The following is a 15,868-nucleotide window of genomic DNA, read 5'->3' as shown; positions in this document are numbered from 1 at the left end:
CTGCACCAACTGCTCAGTCGGTCGCTGCGCCGCCACCCCAGGCGTCCGGTCCTTGGCCATGCTGTCTCCTGGTGCAGCTTCAACACAGCTCTTGGCTAACTTTTTATTTCTGCCTTTTCGTGCACTTCTGGTTCTTTGCTCCATACACTAATACGTGGAAACGTGCCCAATTGCCTCAGCCTTCGAATTCACCGTTTAAAACCAGAAAAAAGTCCAGGGGAAAGGTCCAAACGTCCGACCAGACTGGAGCCACCAAATGTGCGACTTAATCCTTCATAACCGCCACCGGAACCTTTGAAATGATTATTAATAGCAATCCTGGCCAGTTTCATCTTTCACTTTTTTCTTAATCCAGCTGAGTTCAGTCTTGGGTACAAATCAGTATTTTTGTACAAACAATAGGGTGATACTAAGATTTGTGAGTCTTAAGGTAACTAACAGAGAATGACGTTTGTCAGCATAGGTAGTCAATCTTTTTGATGGAATAAATGTATATCCAGAAAATGGTCACTCTTAATTACTGTAGGATGAGATTAAATAAACTTGGATCTGTCATTCTCCAGATAACTTGTTATGTTATGCTGTTTGATTAACGTAAGTTGCTACTGACTATAGACGACGTTGAAAGACACTCCAGTCCTTGATGTGAGTTGAAAGGATTTATTCAGTAATGACAACTAGATAAATGAGTTCACTCTGCTGATCTAAATCTAGTAACTCAGTGATAATGACTAACTGTATAACTGGGATCTAGGTCACATGTGGTGACCCAACCTGAGATCTAAACTATTCTGGTGCTAATCCTACAGTCCCTGCCAGGACTGGGAGGGAGGGTCTAGTGTGTGTCTGGTTTTGTAATGAGTTGTGTAGTGCCCTCTAATGGCCGTGCCACAGCCGGGTGTTCTGATTAACCCCTTAGTTTCATGTCTGTCTACATATCATTACAATACTCTGGTGCATTTTATATCTAACTGTTTTTTGAGACATGGTTACAGTTATGCAGGCAGAGAATTCAATGCCTAATTTATGCACAGCAAGACCTCAAAAGAGAAAGATGTGCAAGTTAGGTGGATTGACCATGCTAAATTGCCCCTTAGTTTCCAATGTGGGGTTAAAGTGGGATTACGAGAGGGGAGGGGTGCCTAGGTGGGGTGCTGTTTCACCGAATCGGTGCAGACTAGATGGGCCGAATGGCCTCCTGCATTGTTGGGATTTTATGGGTAAACCAATAAATGGTCATAGGATTTCATTTAGCCATGTGTTTTGGACGGAGGTTACCTGAGACACGATGATGCTTCTTCTAAGCAGGCAGGTGACACCTTGGGTTTATCATGTCATTTGAAAACTTTCTCATCTGCCAGTTATGTGGCTGGAATCAAGAGTCTTCTGACCGAGCATTAAGAGTATTGCCAGCTGAGACAAGCTAACACAATTGGATATACACTGAAGTGAAAAATGCACAAGAACATCCTGGGGATTTGACAGTACCAGAACTACAAAATCTGTTCTTAATCACTGCTGGCACCTGCTGGAAAGTGGATGTTGAGGAAGGGCAGAATGAGGCACAATAACATGCCTTCACAGTTAAATAATCTGTTTAAACTCTCCTGTTAGGAATAACCAGGTTATATATTTAATATAGGTTAATATTCAACATGTATAAATAAAAGTGGGTCAAAAATTGCTGTTGTCAAAATGCGAAATGCTGATTGTTTGACTAATTTATGTAATTTGTTTATGAGTTTCATGGTTGCGTACTGTGGTTTTATTGCTTTTTGCTCTTTGTCTGCTCTTTAGGCCTGTCGAGGAACTGAGTTTGATGCAGGTGTTGAGACAGACAGCGTTCAAGAGGGAAACGATACTCCCCTGAGCAAAATACCTATTGAGGCTGACTTCCTGTATGCTTATTCTACAGCACCTGGTGGGTGAAAAAGTAGAATGTTCTAGTATTGAAGCTATTGTTCATGCTTCAGTTGCAACGTGGTCAAGAGTACAGAATGACTGAGAGCAACCCACTTTCATTAGAGACCATTCCAATGCAAGCTTTATGCTTGTTGGAGGAAGATTTGATAGTTGAGTGCCAAAACAGTAGCTGTGGTCCTGTGTGCAAGCAGTCCATTACTCTGATCACTTGGTGTTGGATATTTGATGTGGAGATGCCGGCGTTGGACTGGGGTGAGCACAGTACGAAGTCTTACAACACCAGGTTAAAGTCCAACAGGTTTGTTTCGATGTCACTAGCTTTCGGAGCGCTGCTCCTTCCTCAGGTGAATGAAGAGGTCTGTTCCAGAAACACATATATAGACAAATTCAAAGATGCCAAACAATGCTAGGAATGCGAGCATTAGCAGGTGATTAAATCTTTACAGAACGTCACCCAAGCACAACGCAATGCCATCCGCGCTCTCAAGACCAACCACAGCATCGTCATCAAACCAGCAAAGGGGGGGGCCACTGTCGTACTGAACAGAACGGACTACTGCAAAGAAGTATACCGACAACTGAACAACCAAGAACACTACAGACAGTTACCCGCAGATCCGACCAAGGAACACATCCGCCAACTTAACAGACCGATCAAGACCTTGGATCCAGATCTTCAGAGCACCCTACGTGCTCTCATCCCACGTACTCCCCGCATTGGAGATCTCTACTGCCTCCCAAAAATACATAAGGCCAACACACCAGGCCGCCCTATCGTTTCAGGCAATGGGACCCTGTGTGAGAACCTCTCTGGCTACATCGAGGGCATCTTGAAACCCATCGTACAAGGTACACCCAGCTTCTGTCGCGACACGACGGACTTCCTACAGAAACTCAGCACCCATGGACCAGTTGAACCAGGAACATTCCTCGTCACAATGGACGTCTCGGCACTCTACACCAGCATCCCCCATGACGACGGCATTGTTGCAACAGCCTCAGTACTCAACACCGACAACTGCCAATCTCCAGACGCAATTCTGCAACTCATCCGCTTCATTCTGGATCACAACGTCTTCACCTTCGACAGCAAGTTCTTCATTCAGACGCACGGAACAGCCATGGGGACCAAATTCGCACCCCAATACGCCAACATCTTCATGCACAAGTTTGAACAGGACCTACTCACCGCACAGGATCTTCAACCGATGTTATACACCAGATACATCGATGACATTTTTTTCCTTTGGACCCACGGCGAAGAATCACTGAAACGACTACACAATGACATTAATAAGTTCCATCCAACCATCAGACTCACCATGGACTACTCTCCAAAATCAGTTGCATTCTTGGACACACTCGTCTCCATCAAGGACGGTCACCTCAGCACTTCGCTTTACCGCAAACCCACGGATAACCTCATGATGCTCCACTTCTCTAGCTTCCACCCTAAACACATTAAAGAAGCCATCCCCTATGGGCAAGCGCTCCGTATACACAGGATCTGCTCAGACGAGGAGGAGCGTAACAGACATCTACAGACGTTGAAAGATGCCCTCGTACGAATGGGATATGACACTCGACTCATCGATCGACAGTTCCAACGCGCCACAGCGAAAAACCGGACCGACCTCCTCAGAAGACAAACATGGGACACAACCGACAGAATACCCTTCGTCGTCCAGTACTGCCCCGGAGCGGAGAAACTACGTCATCTTCTTCACAGCCTTCAACACGTCATTGATGACGATGAACATCTTGCCAAGGTCATCCCCACACCCCCACTACTTGCCTTCAAACAACCGCGCAACCTCAAACGAACCATTGTTTGCAGCAAACTACCCAGTCTTCAGAACAGTGACCACGACACCACACAACCCTGTCATGGTAATCTCTGCAAGACGTGCCAGATCATCGACATGGATACCACTATTACACGTGAGAACACCACCCACCAGGTACGCGGTACATACTCGTGCGACTCGGCCAACGTTGTCTACCTCATACGCTGCAGGAAAGGATGTCCCGAAGCGTGGTACATTGGCGAGACCATGCAGACGCTGCGACAACGAATGAACGGACATTGCGCAACAATCACCAGGCAGGAATGTTCCCTTCCAGTCGGGGAACACTTCAGCAGTCAAGGGCATTCAGCCTCTGATCTCCGGGTAAGCGTTCTCCAAGGCGACCTTCAGGACCCGTGACAACGCAGAATCGCCGAGCAGAAACTTATAGCCAAGTTCCGCACACGTGAGTGCGGCCTCAACCGGGACCTGGGATTCATGTCACATTACATTCATCCCCGACCATCTGGCCTGCGAAATCCTACCAACTGTCCTGGCTTGAGACAATTCACACCTCTTTAACCTGGGGCTACCCCATCTCTGGATCTGTAAAGATTTAATCACCTGCTAATGCTCGCATTCCTAGCATTGTTTGGCATCTTTGAATTTGTCTATATATGTGTTTCTGGAACAGACCTCTTCATTCACCTGAGGAAGGAGCAGCGCTCCGAAAGCTAGTGACATCGAAACAAACCTGTTGGACTTTAACCTGGTGTTGTAAGACTTCGTACTTGGATATTTGAGGCACCATCATTTTGATTTCATGCTGCTTGACCCAGAAGATACCCATAAGGTTGCACCAAAAACAGAAAATACTGGGCAATCTCAGCAGGTCTGACAGCATTCATGGAGAGGTTTTGGTCTGGATTACTCTTTGCCAAAGCATTCCAGCATCCGCAGTAATTTGCTTTTATTACCATATGGTTGCACAGTTGTCTAGGCCGATCTTTACATTCCCGTAATAAAATAGGCAGTAAAACTTGATACTGGTTTTGTGGCCCTCCTTATTGATGAGCAGGAAATCAACAACTTATTATGATATGCATATCAACGAGAGGCATTCAGGCAGGCTAAAGAGACGTTGATGTCAGACAATTTGGGCTATATCATCTTCAGCTGCAGAAAAGTGGGATTTTCTGTTGGTGTTGGATTTCAATTGCTGTCTACCAAAACATCAACAAATCATGGAAACGTATACCTATTGCTGCTTTGAACAAGTGATTATGTTTAGTCCCACACCCCTGTTATTTGACTGTAACCCTGCAAGTTCCTTATCCTCAATTACTTGACCACCTCCCTTGAAAAATAATATATGGGATCAGCTTCAGATGATCAGCTTCAGGTAGTGATTTCCAGATCCCTATAACGAGTGAAAGAAGTTTCTTCTCTTGGGTGATCTTTGAGGAAGAGATGTATCTTGCATCTGAAACATGTCAACCAGAGCTCAATGGAAGATGAGGGATAGAAAATATGATGAATCAAGGAAAGGGTGTTTATGGTGCATGTTGGGTGAATTCTTCAAGCAAAAAGCAGCCAAATACAATAGGTTGAAAGGGAAAATGGAGGAATATATGACTGGCAAAGAAAATGAGAATAGAATGGCAATTGACATAAAAGGGGCCCAAACATGTTCTACTGGCATTCAAATAGTACCATTAGACCAGTGGATGTATTCTATAAACCATTAATTAACGGGAAAGATACGGAGGAGCAAATTTGTAAGGAAATTAGAGCAGTGCAAAAACTATAGAGTAGTTTGATGGGGTCTTTAAATAACCTAATATAGACTTGGATAGTAATAATGTATGTAAAGGGGTGAGAGGGGTAAGTGGTTGTGGAGTGTTCTCATGGAAAATTTTCTATATTGGTATACTTCTGGCATGGCTGGATCTGGTTCTGGGCAATAAGAAAGTTCAAGTAGATTAAGTGTCATTGGGGGCAGTGAGCATAATATCATATGGTTTAGATTAACTGTTGGAAAGGACAAGGAGAAATTCAGATTAAATGTAATTGGGGAGGGGCTAATTTCAATAGGGTGATCAGTTCTGGATGAATTGGGATCAAAGATTGGCAAGCAAAATTGTATTTGAACAACGAGCTGCCTTTAAAAACATGATAATCAGACGAGGTTAATTCCTACAAGGGTGAAAGGTAAAACAAACCAAGCCAAAGCTTCCTGATTAATGAAAGAAGCGAGTGAGATTAAGCAGAAAAAGGGTGACCATGAGCTGTCAGGTTGAAAATACAAGTGAGAACCTGGCTGAATAGAATATTCAAAGGGGAAGTGAAAAAATGAGAAGCAAAGGAAGGTATGAGAAGAGACTGGCAGCAGCAAAATGGAATCCAAAAGTATTGAAACGGTGGTGTAGAGAAGTGTGGCTGATTAGGAACCAAAAAGAGGATTTATACATGGTGGAAGAAGGGCTGGCTAAGCTACTAAATTATACTTCGCATCTGTCTTTACGAAGAAAGATGCTACCATGGTCTTCGTGAAACAATGTAGTTGAGATGCTGGATGCAATAAAAAATTATTTTAAAAAGAGGGGTATTAAGATAGCTGTTGATAAGCCAGTAGGGCTCGATTGGATGAATTTGAGGATACTCAGTGAAGTAAGGATGAAAATTAGAGACATCAGGCGTAACCTGGTCCTCTAGATGCAGGGGTTGTGCCAGGCAATTCGAGAATTGCAAATGGATAATTAAAAAAAAGGGGGTACAGATTAATGCAGCAACTACAGGCTAGTTAATTTAACCTCTGGTTGGAAAGATTTTAGAAACGATAATCACAGAAAAAAATCAAAAGTCATCTCGACAAATATTGATTAGTTCAGAATCATAGAATCCCTACAGTGCAGAATCAGGCCATTTGGTTCATTGAGTCTGCACTAGCCTTCCGAAAGATCACTCTATCTAGGCCCACTTCCCCGCCCTACCCCTATACCCTAACCTACAGATTTTTGGACAGGGCAATTTTGCATGGCTAATCCATGGATTTGTTAAAGATAAATTGTGTTTAACTGATTTGATTGGAGTTTGGTTTGTCAGCAAAGTTGAGACCTATGCAATAAAAGGGACAGTGAGAGCATGGTTATGAAGTTAGCTGAATGACAGGAAACTGAGTAGTGGTTGTTTTGAACTGCAGGTTGGTATGTAGTGGGATTCCTCAGAGGTCGATATTAGGGCCACTTCTTTTCTTAATCTATATTTGTGAAATATCTGCAAGATGATTTTTTGGAGCAGCTAGTGAGCAAGCAATTCTGGATTTGGTGATGTGTGACTGGGTAGACCTGATTAGGAAATCTAAGGTGAAGGAATCCTTAGGAGGCAGTGACCACAATATGATAGAATTTACCCTGCAGATTGAGAGGATGAAGTTGGAATCAGATGTAATAGTATTACAAATGAATAAAGGTAACTACAAAGACATGAGAGAGGATCTGGCCAGAATTGATTGGAAAAGGAGCCTAGCACGGAAGATAGGGAACAGCAATAGCAGGAGTTTTGGGGGGTTATTCGGGAGGCACAACAGAAGTACATCCCAAAGAGGAGGAAACATGCTAAGGGGAGGACAAGGCATCCATGGCTGACAAGGGAAGTCAAGGGCAGCATAAAAGAAAAAGCATACAAGCTGGCGAGGATTAGTGGGAAGCCAGAGGAATGGGAAGCCTTTAGAAGTTAGAAGCGAGCAGAGGACAGCTAAAAAGCAATAAGGGGGGAGAGGATAAAATATGACTGTGTCCAAAATTTAGACTTTACATTTTGACGTTTGACAATATCAGTTACCTTAACCATTGTTATAATAGTTTCCCTTGTTGTTAAATTTGCTTTCATCACTGGACTGGGAAAGTTAAACTGCATGTTCTTTTAAAAGACCAGCATTGTCATCAATAATAACCAAAACATCCTGGGCTGGATTCTCCATTGGCATGATTCCAGTTCTTTTCAATATATTAAAGAAAAGAGAAAAGCAAGAATAGACACTGGACCACTGGAAATTGAGGCTCGAGAAATAGTAATAGAAAACAAAGACCAGAGGAACTGAATAGTTACTTTGCATCAGTCTTCACGGTGGAAAACACCAGTGGGATACCAGAACTTCAGGAGAATCAGGGGGCAGAGGTGAGTGTAGTGGCCATTGCTGAGGAGAAGCTTCTGGGGAAACTGAAAGGTCTGAAGTGAGATAAATTATCTGTACCGGATGGACTACACCCCAGTGTTTTAAAGGAGATAGCTGAAGAGAATGTGGAGGCATTGGTGGTGATCTTTCGGGGATCACCGGAGGCAGGGAGGGTCCCAGAGGACTAGAAAATGGCTAATGTAAAACTCCTGTTTAAGAAGGGAGCGAAGCAGAAAACGGGAAATTATAGGCAGGTTAGCCTGACTTCGGTCATTGGTCAGATTTTAGTGTCCATTATTAAAGATGAGATTGTGGAGTACTTGGAAGTGCATGATAAAATAGGACCGAGTCAGCATGGCTTTGTCAAAGGGAGGTCATGTCTGCAACAAAGGAGTTAACAAGGAAATTAGTCAAAGGATAACCAATGGACATGATTTATTTAGATTTCCAGATGTAGTATAGGAGGCTGTTAATAAGTTACGGGTAAGATGCTAGCATGGATATAGGATTGGCTGACGGGCAGAAGGCATAGATATAAGATTGGCTGACTGGCAGAAGGCAGAGTGGGAATAAAGGTTTTTTTTCAGGATGGCAGCCAGTGACTAGTGGTGTGCCTCAGGGGTTGGTGTTGGGATCACAACTTTTCACAATATACATTAACGATCTGGAAGAAGGAACTGAAGGCACTTTTGCTAAATTTGCAGATGATACAAAGTTATGCACAGGGACAGGTAGTATTGAGGAAGCAAGGGACTGAAGAAGCACTTGGACAGGCTAGGAGAATGGGCAAAGAGGTGGCAGATGGAATGGAATGTTGAAACGTGGAAGGTTATCCCTCAAAGTTGCCACCCAGGTTGATAGAATTGTTCAGAAGGCGTATGGTGTGTTGGCTTTAATTAACAGGTGGATTGAGTTTAAGAGCCGCGAAGTTTTGCTATAGCTTTATAAAACCCTGGTTAAACCACACTTGGAATATTGTGTCCAGTTCTGTTCGCCTCATTATAGGATGGATGTGGATGCTTTGGAGTGGGTGCAGAAGAGATTTACCAGGATGCTGCCTGGACAAGAGGGCATGTCTTATGAAGAAAGGTTGAGGGAGCCGTGGCTTTTCTCACTGGAGAGAAGAAGGAAGAGAGGTGATTTGATAAGAGATGTACAAGGTGATGAGAAGCATAGATAGAGTGGATAGCCAGAGACTTTTCCCCAGGGTGGAAATGACTGTCACGAGGGAACATAATTTTAAGGTGATTGAAGGAAGGTATAGGGGAGATGTCAGAGGCCGGTTCTTTACACAGAGAGTGGTGGGTGCGTGGAATGCACTGCCAGTGGAGGTGGTGGAGTCAGAGTCATTAGGGACATTTAAGCGACTCTTGGACAGGCCCATGGACAGCAGTAAATTGAAGAGATGTAGGTAAGGTTGACCTTCGATTAGGATAAGTGGTCGGCACAACATCGGGGGCCGAAGGGCCTATACTGTGCTATACTGTTCCATGTTCTATGTTATGCACTTTGGTAGGAAGAATGGAGGCATGGATTGTTTTTGAAATGGGAAAAGGCTTAGGAAATCAAAAGCACAAAGGGACTTGGGAGTCCTAGTCAGGTTCTCTTAAGGTTTAACTTTCAGGTTCAGTCGGCAGTTGGAAAGACAAATGCAATGTTAGCATTCATGTCGAGAGGACAAGAGCAGGGATATACTTCTGAGGCTGTATAAGGCTCTAGTCTAACCCCATTTGGAGTATTACAAAGAATAATACAGCACAGGAACAGGCCCTTCGGCCCTCCCAAGCCTGCGCCAATCACGTGTCCTATCTAGATCAACCGCCTGTATCCTTCTATACCCCGTCTGCCCATGTGCCTATCCAGATAAGTCTTAAAGATCGCTAACGTATCTGCTTCAACCAGCTCACTTGGAAATGCATTCCAGTTGTGAGCAGTTGGGCCCTGTATCTAAGGAAGGATGTGCTAGTCTTGGAAAGGGTCCAGAGGAGGTTCACAAGAATGATCCCTGGAATGAAGAGCTTGTCGTATGAGGAACGTTTGAGGACTCTGGGTCTGTACTCGTTGGAATTAGAAGGATCTTATTGTAATTTACAGGATACTGAAAGGCCTAAATAGAATGGATGCGGAGAGGATGTTTCCACTGGGAGGAAAAACTAGAACCCGAGGACACCGCCTCTGACTGAAGGGATGATCCTTTAAAACTGAGATGGGGAGGAATTTCTTCAACCAGATGGTGGTGAATCTGTGAAACTCTTTGTCGCAGAAGGCTGTGGAGTCCAAATCACTGAGTGTCTTTAAGACAGCGATGGATAGGTGATCAGGGGTTATGAGGAGAAGGCAGGAGGATGAGGAATATATCAACCATGATTAAATGGTAGAGCAAACGCGATGGGCCGAATGGCCTAAGTTGCTCCTAAGTCTTATGGTCTTATATTAATGACCCAGATTTGGGTTTGCAAGGCACCATTTCAAATTTGCAGATGGCATGATCCTTGGGAGTATTGTTAACTGTGAGGATGAAGAGATGGATGGCAAGAGGACATTGGCTAGTGGAATCGGTGGGGCACCAAGTCGATTCAATTTAATGTGGAGAAGGCAAAGTGATGCACTTTGTTTTATATTGCCAATCTTCATTCTTCTCAACAAAGATTATAATTCTAAAGTTAATGTAGAACAGGGACCGAGGGGTATGTATACATGAATCATTAAACCAAGGCCCCATTTGCCTGCTTGGGTAGATGTACAAGATCCCACTGACTAGAAGAGCAAGGGTCTGTTGGTGTCCTAGCCAATATTTACCTCTGTCAACATCAGAGAAAACCCACCAGGATGTTGTTTGGCTTCAGCTATCGATAGGCTGGTTAGGGTGGGGTTGTTTACCTTGGAGCAGAGAAGGCTGAGCGGGGACCTGATTGAGATGTATAACATTATGAGAGACATAGGAAGGAACTTTTCCCCTTAGCGGAGGGGTCAATAACTAAGCACCATAAATTTAAGGTAAGTGGCAGGAGGTTTAGAAGAATGTGAGGAAAAATCTTTTCATCCAGTGGGTGGTTGGAACCTGGAACTCACGGCCTAAAAGGCTGGTAGAGGTGGGAACCCTCGAGGAAGGTCGGTCAGCAGCAGCAGCAACCCGGGGCGGGGGGGGGGGATGGGGGATTGCTTGGGGGGGGGTGGGGGGGAGGAAATGGGGGATTGCTTGGGGGGGGGGGGTGGATGAACAAGAGATAACATGAAGGGTGGGGGAAACTGGCACGTACGGGAGAGAGCCAGTGTATAAAGATATGTAAATATACCATTTTGCCATGTATATATCTTGCTCAGTGCGATTTCTTGATATTTTGTTACAGGGGGTGGGGGGGGTTATTGTTTGTAAGGGAGAAAAATTGTGTTGTTAAAAATCTTTAATAAATATATATATATTTTTTAAAAAGAGGTGGGAACCCTCTAAATGCCATAGTATACCAAGTGCTGGAAAATAGGATTAGAGTAGATAGGTGCTTGATGGCCAGCGGGGACATGATGGGCCAACGGTCCTCTTTCTGGGTTGTAAATGCTCTATGAACCTTGAATTGGCTGTAAAGTGCTTTGAGATGTCAGGTGCCATATAAATATATTTCTTTCGGTTCTTTCAAACTTGCAGGACAGACTGAGCAAGCAGTTACTGTGAAACACCATTCTCGACCGGATTATTGGATTGATAAATAGATGCAAAAGAGTTCAAAAAAGCATGGAAGCAGTGGTGAACCTTTGTCAACACTGGTTTAGCCTCAGCTGGAGTACTGTGCTAAATTCTGGGCATCACACTTTATGAAGGGTGTGAAGGCATTTGGGTGCAGAAATTATGAGGATGGTTCCAGGGATGAGGGACTTCAGTTACGAGGATAATTTGGAGAAGCTGGAGCTGTTCTCTTTGGAGCAAAGCAGGTTGAGACAACTATGGACAAGAATAGATGGGGGAAACTGTTCCTATTACAAAAGTCGAGAACCAGTGACCACACAATGTAGCAAAGGTGTATAGCAATACCAGATACCAGAAAGGTTACAGATGGTGTCACCCTCGTGACTGGCAGAACAAATTATTCAAAGATGATTCAGCACTTTGGGCCATGGTTATATAGTGACTAACATGGTATGTGAATGAGGTCCCTGCAATTACTAATGTTGGAAAGCCACCAAGGCAATGAAGACCAGTATGCTCCAGGTTGGATTGAATTGCTGAAGAGATTTATAAATTGCAGCTGTGGGGATTTTCCTGAGCAACTACATAAATTCTTCTGAAACATCTGCGAGATGTAAATAATCTCATCATTATCACCATCTGCACGCAGGAATGAAAAAAACAAATCTGGCAATTTTTCTGGATTTTGTTGCTTTTGAAAGCTGGGAAAATTGTCTGGATTCTGCATTCCTTCTATAATGGAATGCTTGGCAGAATGAGTCCCAGTTGAATGTACGTTGAGTCTTTTCCATCAACAATGGAATCTGGAGAATATTATTGCCCACAGCATGTAGAAGGAGGCTGGTGTAGGTGGCAAAAGCTGCTGCACATGAAAGGGTTTTTTACCCTGCAATTACTGGAGAGTGATGGGGTCCCACTTGGGCCTCAGGCGAATACATATATTTCATTTCCACAACTTCAGGGAGCTCACCCTGTTTTCTGATACTTTTCACATCCCCGTCTCCTCATATTATTGCACAAGTGTATTTTGGGGGAAAGATAGTTAAGGTATATTGAATACTAACCATTTCAGGTTCTAGAGTGAGCATGTGAAGCTAATCTCCATGTATGTATATTTTATGACTATTATATTGTTGATTTGAAACGTTTTCTAATCATTCTCAAAAGTATGAAACTGTGTGATGGTTTATTTAATTCTTTCTAGGCTATTATTCCTGGCGAAATACAGGCAATGGTTCGTGGTTCATTCAGTCATTGTGCCACATACTGAATAGCTATGGCAAGGAACTGGAGATCATGCAGTTGCTTACCCGAGTCAACTACAAAGTGGCACTAGAATTTGAATCCAGCACGAATACCGTGGCCTGCAATGAAAAGAAGCAAATCCCTTGCATTGTTTCTATGCTCACGAAGGAACTGTACTTTAGTCATTAAGACCCATTTGAAATTGTGGAATTGCACATTGTTTACAGATCCATTTCAAGATTCAATGCTTCCTACAGCTTCCAATTTACCTGTTTGCAGAGAAGTAGCTGTTTTAACCAAAATAGCCAATCTTATAGTTTTTAGCTCTGGTTGTTTTGGTCAAATGAATGTATTTTCTCAAGTCTGTCCAACTAAATTGTTCAATATAACATCTTTCCAATAATTTTGAAAATCAACAATTGTTTTGTGACTTTTATCACCAAGAGCAACTTGCAACCTTTTATTGACTTCTCCAACATATTTTTACTCTAAAGTAGCTTTAGGTAAAATAGTGTCTGAGGGCATGTGGGTGTCTGAATAGATATTACATGTTCACATGTACAAACGTTTTTCACAGTTGCAACGTAGCTCAATGGGCTCAACTAAGGACACATACTGTTGAAAAATTAGCTTTAGTGTTTTTTAAATGTGTACATTTTTTATCACCAACTTATTAAAACAATACCCATTGCAGTCTGTTAATTCAATCTTGGGTCAGTAGTAACACTTTGATCTCTGAACCAGAAGATCGAGAGTTCAAACTCCTCTCCAGGAATTTCAGCATTCTTTTAATACTGCACCAAACGATAATCCTAGTTTGTACGCTGAACCGCCAGTTGCTATATTTCAGATGACGCTTTAAACAGGCTCAGCCTTCCTTCCGCCTCACCCAGGAAAGTGGCGTTGAAATAGACAATCAGCCATGGTGTAATTGAGTGGTGGTGGAGCCGGCTCGACGGGCTGACCAGTTCTGCTCCTATCTCCCCCTCGGTTGGACATAAAAGATCCCGTACTTACATTTGAAGAAAAGGGTTTTTTCCCGGCCCTTGACCAGCATTTGTTCCTCAACCAGCAGCATTAAATAGACATATTTGACCATAATATGGTCATTTTAGGTGGTCCTCATTTTATGCAAAATAGCTGCTATGTTTAAGTACATTACAACAGTGAATAAATTTCAAAAATATTTTGGCTGTGAAACATTGGGAAATCCTTAGGTAGTGAAATTCATTATGTAAATAGAAGTTTGAATGCCTAAGTGGAGGTGGTTTGACTATTTGTTCCGTTGTATATCAATTTTCAAAACTTATGCTGTCAACTTCCAAGTTTGCGGGGATTGGGCGGGGTGATTTCTGACCAATCGGTTTCCTTGCATTCAAGTTCTTTATACCAAAGTCACTGTAAAAGTAAGCTCTTATAGCAGGCAGTGTTTTTAAGCCAGCGAAATATCAAGCACAACTTTTTTTTTTATAAATGTTTTATTGAAAATTTTTTCCCAAACAATAATTTTTCCCCTCTTACAAAGCAAACGCAACAATAACAATACAGAAATTTTAAACAATACACAAGTAACAAAACCCCTTTATCTTTGACCTAAACTAAACCCCCCTTCCCCCCCCCCCCCCCCTCCCCCTGGGTTGCTGCTGCTGGTCATCTGTCTTCCCTCTAACGTTCCCCTAGGTAGTCGAGAAATGGCTGCCACCGCCTGGTGAACCCTTGAGCCGATCCTCTCAGTCCTCTCAGGGCAAACTTTATCTGCTCCAGTTTAATGAACCCCGCCATATCATTTACCCAGGCCTCCAGTCCGGGGGGTTTCGCCTCCTTCCACATGAGTAGGATCCTGCGCCGGGCTACTAGGGACGCAAAGGCCACAACGTCGGCCTCTTTCGCCTCCTGCACTCCCGGCTCTTCCGCAACTCCAAATAGAGCTAACCCCCAGCCTGGTTTGACCCGGGCCTTCACCACCCGCGAAATCACTCCGGTCACTCCCTTCCAATACCCTTCCAGTGCCGGGCATGCCCAAAACATATGTGCGTGGTTTGCCGGGCTCCCACCACACCTCCCACATTTGTCCTCCACTCCAAAGAACCTGCTCAATCTTGCTCCCGTTATGTGTGCTCTATGTAGCACCTTAAATTGAATCAGGCTAAGCCTGGCGCATGAGGAAGAGGAATTTACCCTGCTTAGGGCATCAGCCCACATACCCTCCTCTATCTCCTCCCCTAGTTCTTCTTCCCACTTTCCTTTTAGTTCGCCCACCGACTCCTCCCCCTCTTCCCTCAATCAAGCACAACTTCATGGACGCCATTTGAAGTTCGTTTTTCTCAAATTAATCTGTACCTTTGCACTGCGTGACTGGAAATTCCCAACTCAATTTGTAAGACTGAAATCTTGTTTAGGGAACACGTTTTTGAGCGATTATATTTCTTGTCGGTCTCAATTTCTCCATATTATTTCCGACTAAAACACTAGCAGAACTTGTTCTCTGGCCTCACGAAGATTCTGGAGCCACTGCAATACTTTAAGATAACCGGTGCCTTTTTGCTTCCTCTGTCTCTTATGGAGCGAGTGGAAAATTGACTCGTTTCTGTTCGGTGTCTTCCCCAGCAGATTTGTACCTTAACCTTTTCGTCAGAGCAGTGGCGTAATGGTTTTATGAATGAAATTAATGCTAAGATACATGCTTTGACTTTTCACAACATTTGAAATATTTACAACTTGATTCTATGTACTTTTTGACTAAAGCCTGTTTAATTCAGCACTGTATGATTAAACCTCAAACGATTTAAACTATCAGTATGTGAAGCTTACTTCCTAAAAATTTACTGGATGCTGAATATTAGCTCAATTAATATTGGGGGAATTAGCTCAAATGGTAGAGCGCTTGCTTTGCACGTAAGAGGTAGTCTGATCGATGCCCACATTCTCCACTTTGATTTCATCGGGGCTGGTTTAGCACAGTGGGCTAAATAGCTGTCTTGTGATGCAGAACAAGGCAGCAGCGCTGGTTCAATTCCTGTACCGGCCTCTCTGAACAGGTGCCGGAATGTGGCG

General features: G+C 43.5%; 1 protein-coding gene across 3 annotated transcripts in view; it reads left to right on the top strand.

The window, feature by feature from the left end:
- Positions 1-15,607, top strand: part of LOC140429193 (caspase-7-like) — a 79,723-nt gene extending 64,116 nt beyond the window's left edge. For all 3 annotated transcript variants that reach the window (XM_072515877.1, XM_072515879.1, XM_072515878.1), the window contains 2 exons: positions 1,798-1,921; positions 12,774-15,607. In XM_072515877.1, coding sequence (XP_072371978.1) covers positions 1,798-1,921; positions 12,774-13,003 — 354 coding nt within the window. In that variant the 3' untranslated portion in view covers positions 13,004-15,607. The remainder of the gene's footprint in view (positions 1-1,797; positions 1,922-12,773) is intronic.
- The last annotated feature ends 261 nt before the right edge of the window (positions 15,608-15,868 follow it).

The sequence above is a fragment of the Scyliorhinus torazame genome, chromosome 9, assembly GCF_047496885.1.
Source record: "Scyliorhinus torazame isolate Kashiwa2021f chromosome 9, sScyTor2.1, whole genome shotgun sequence".
Taxonomy (NCBI): domain Eukaryota; kingdom Metazoa; phylum Chordata; class Chondrichthyes; order Carcharhiniformes; family Scyliorhinidae; genus Scyliorhinus; species Scyliorhinus torazame.
This window is presented reverse-complemented; position numbering and strand designations above follow the sequence as displayed.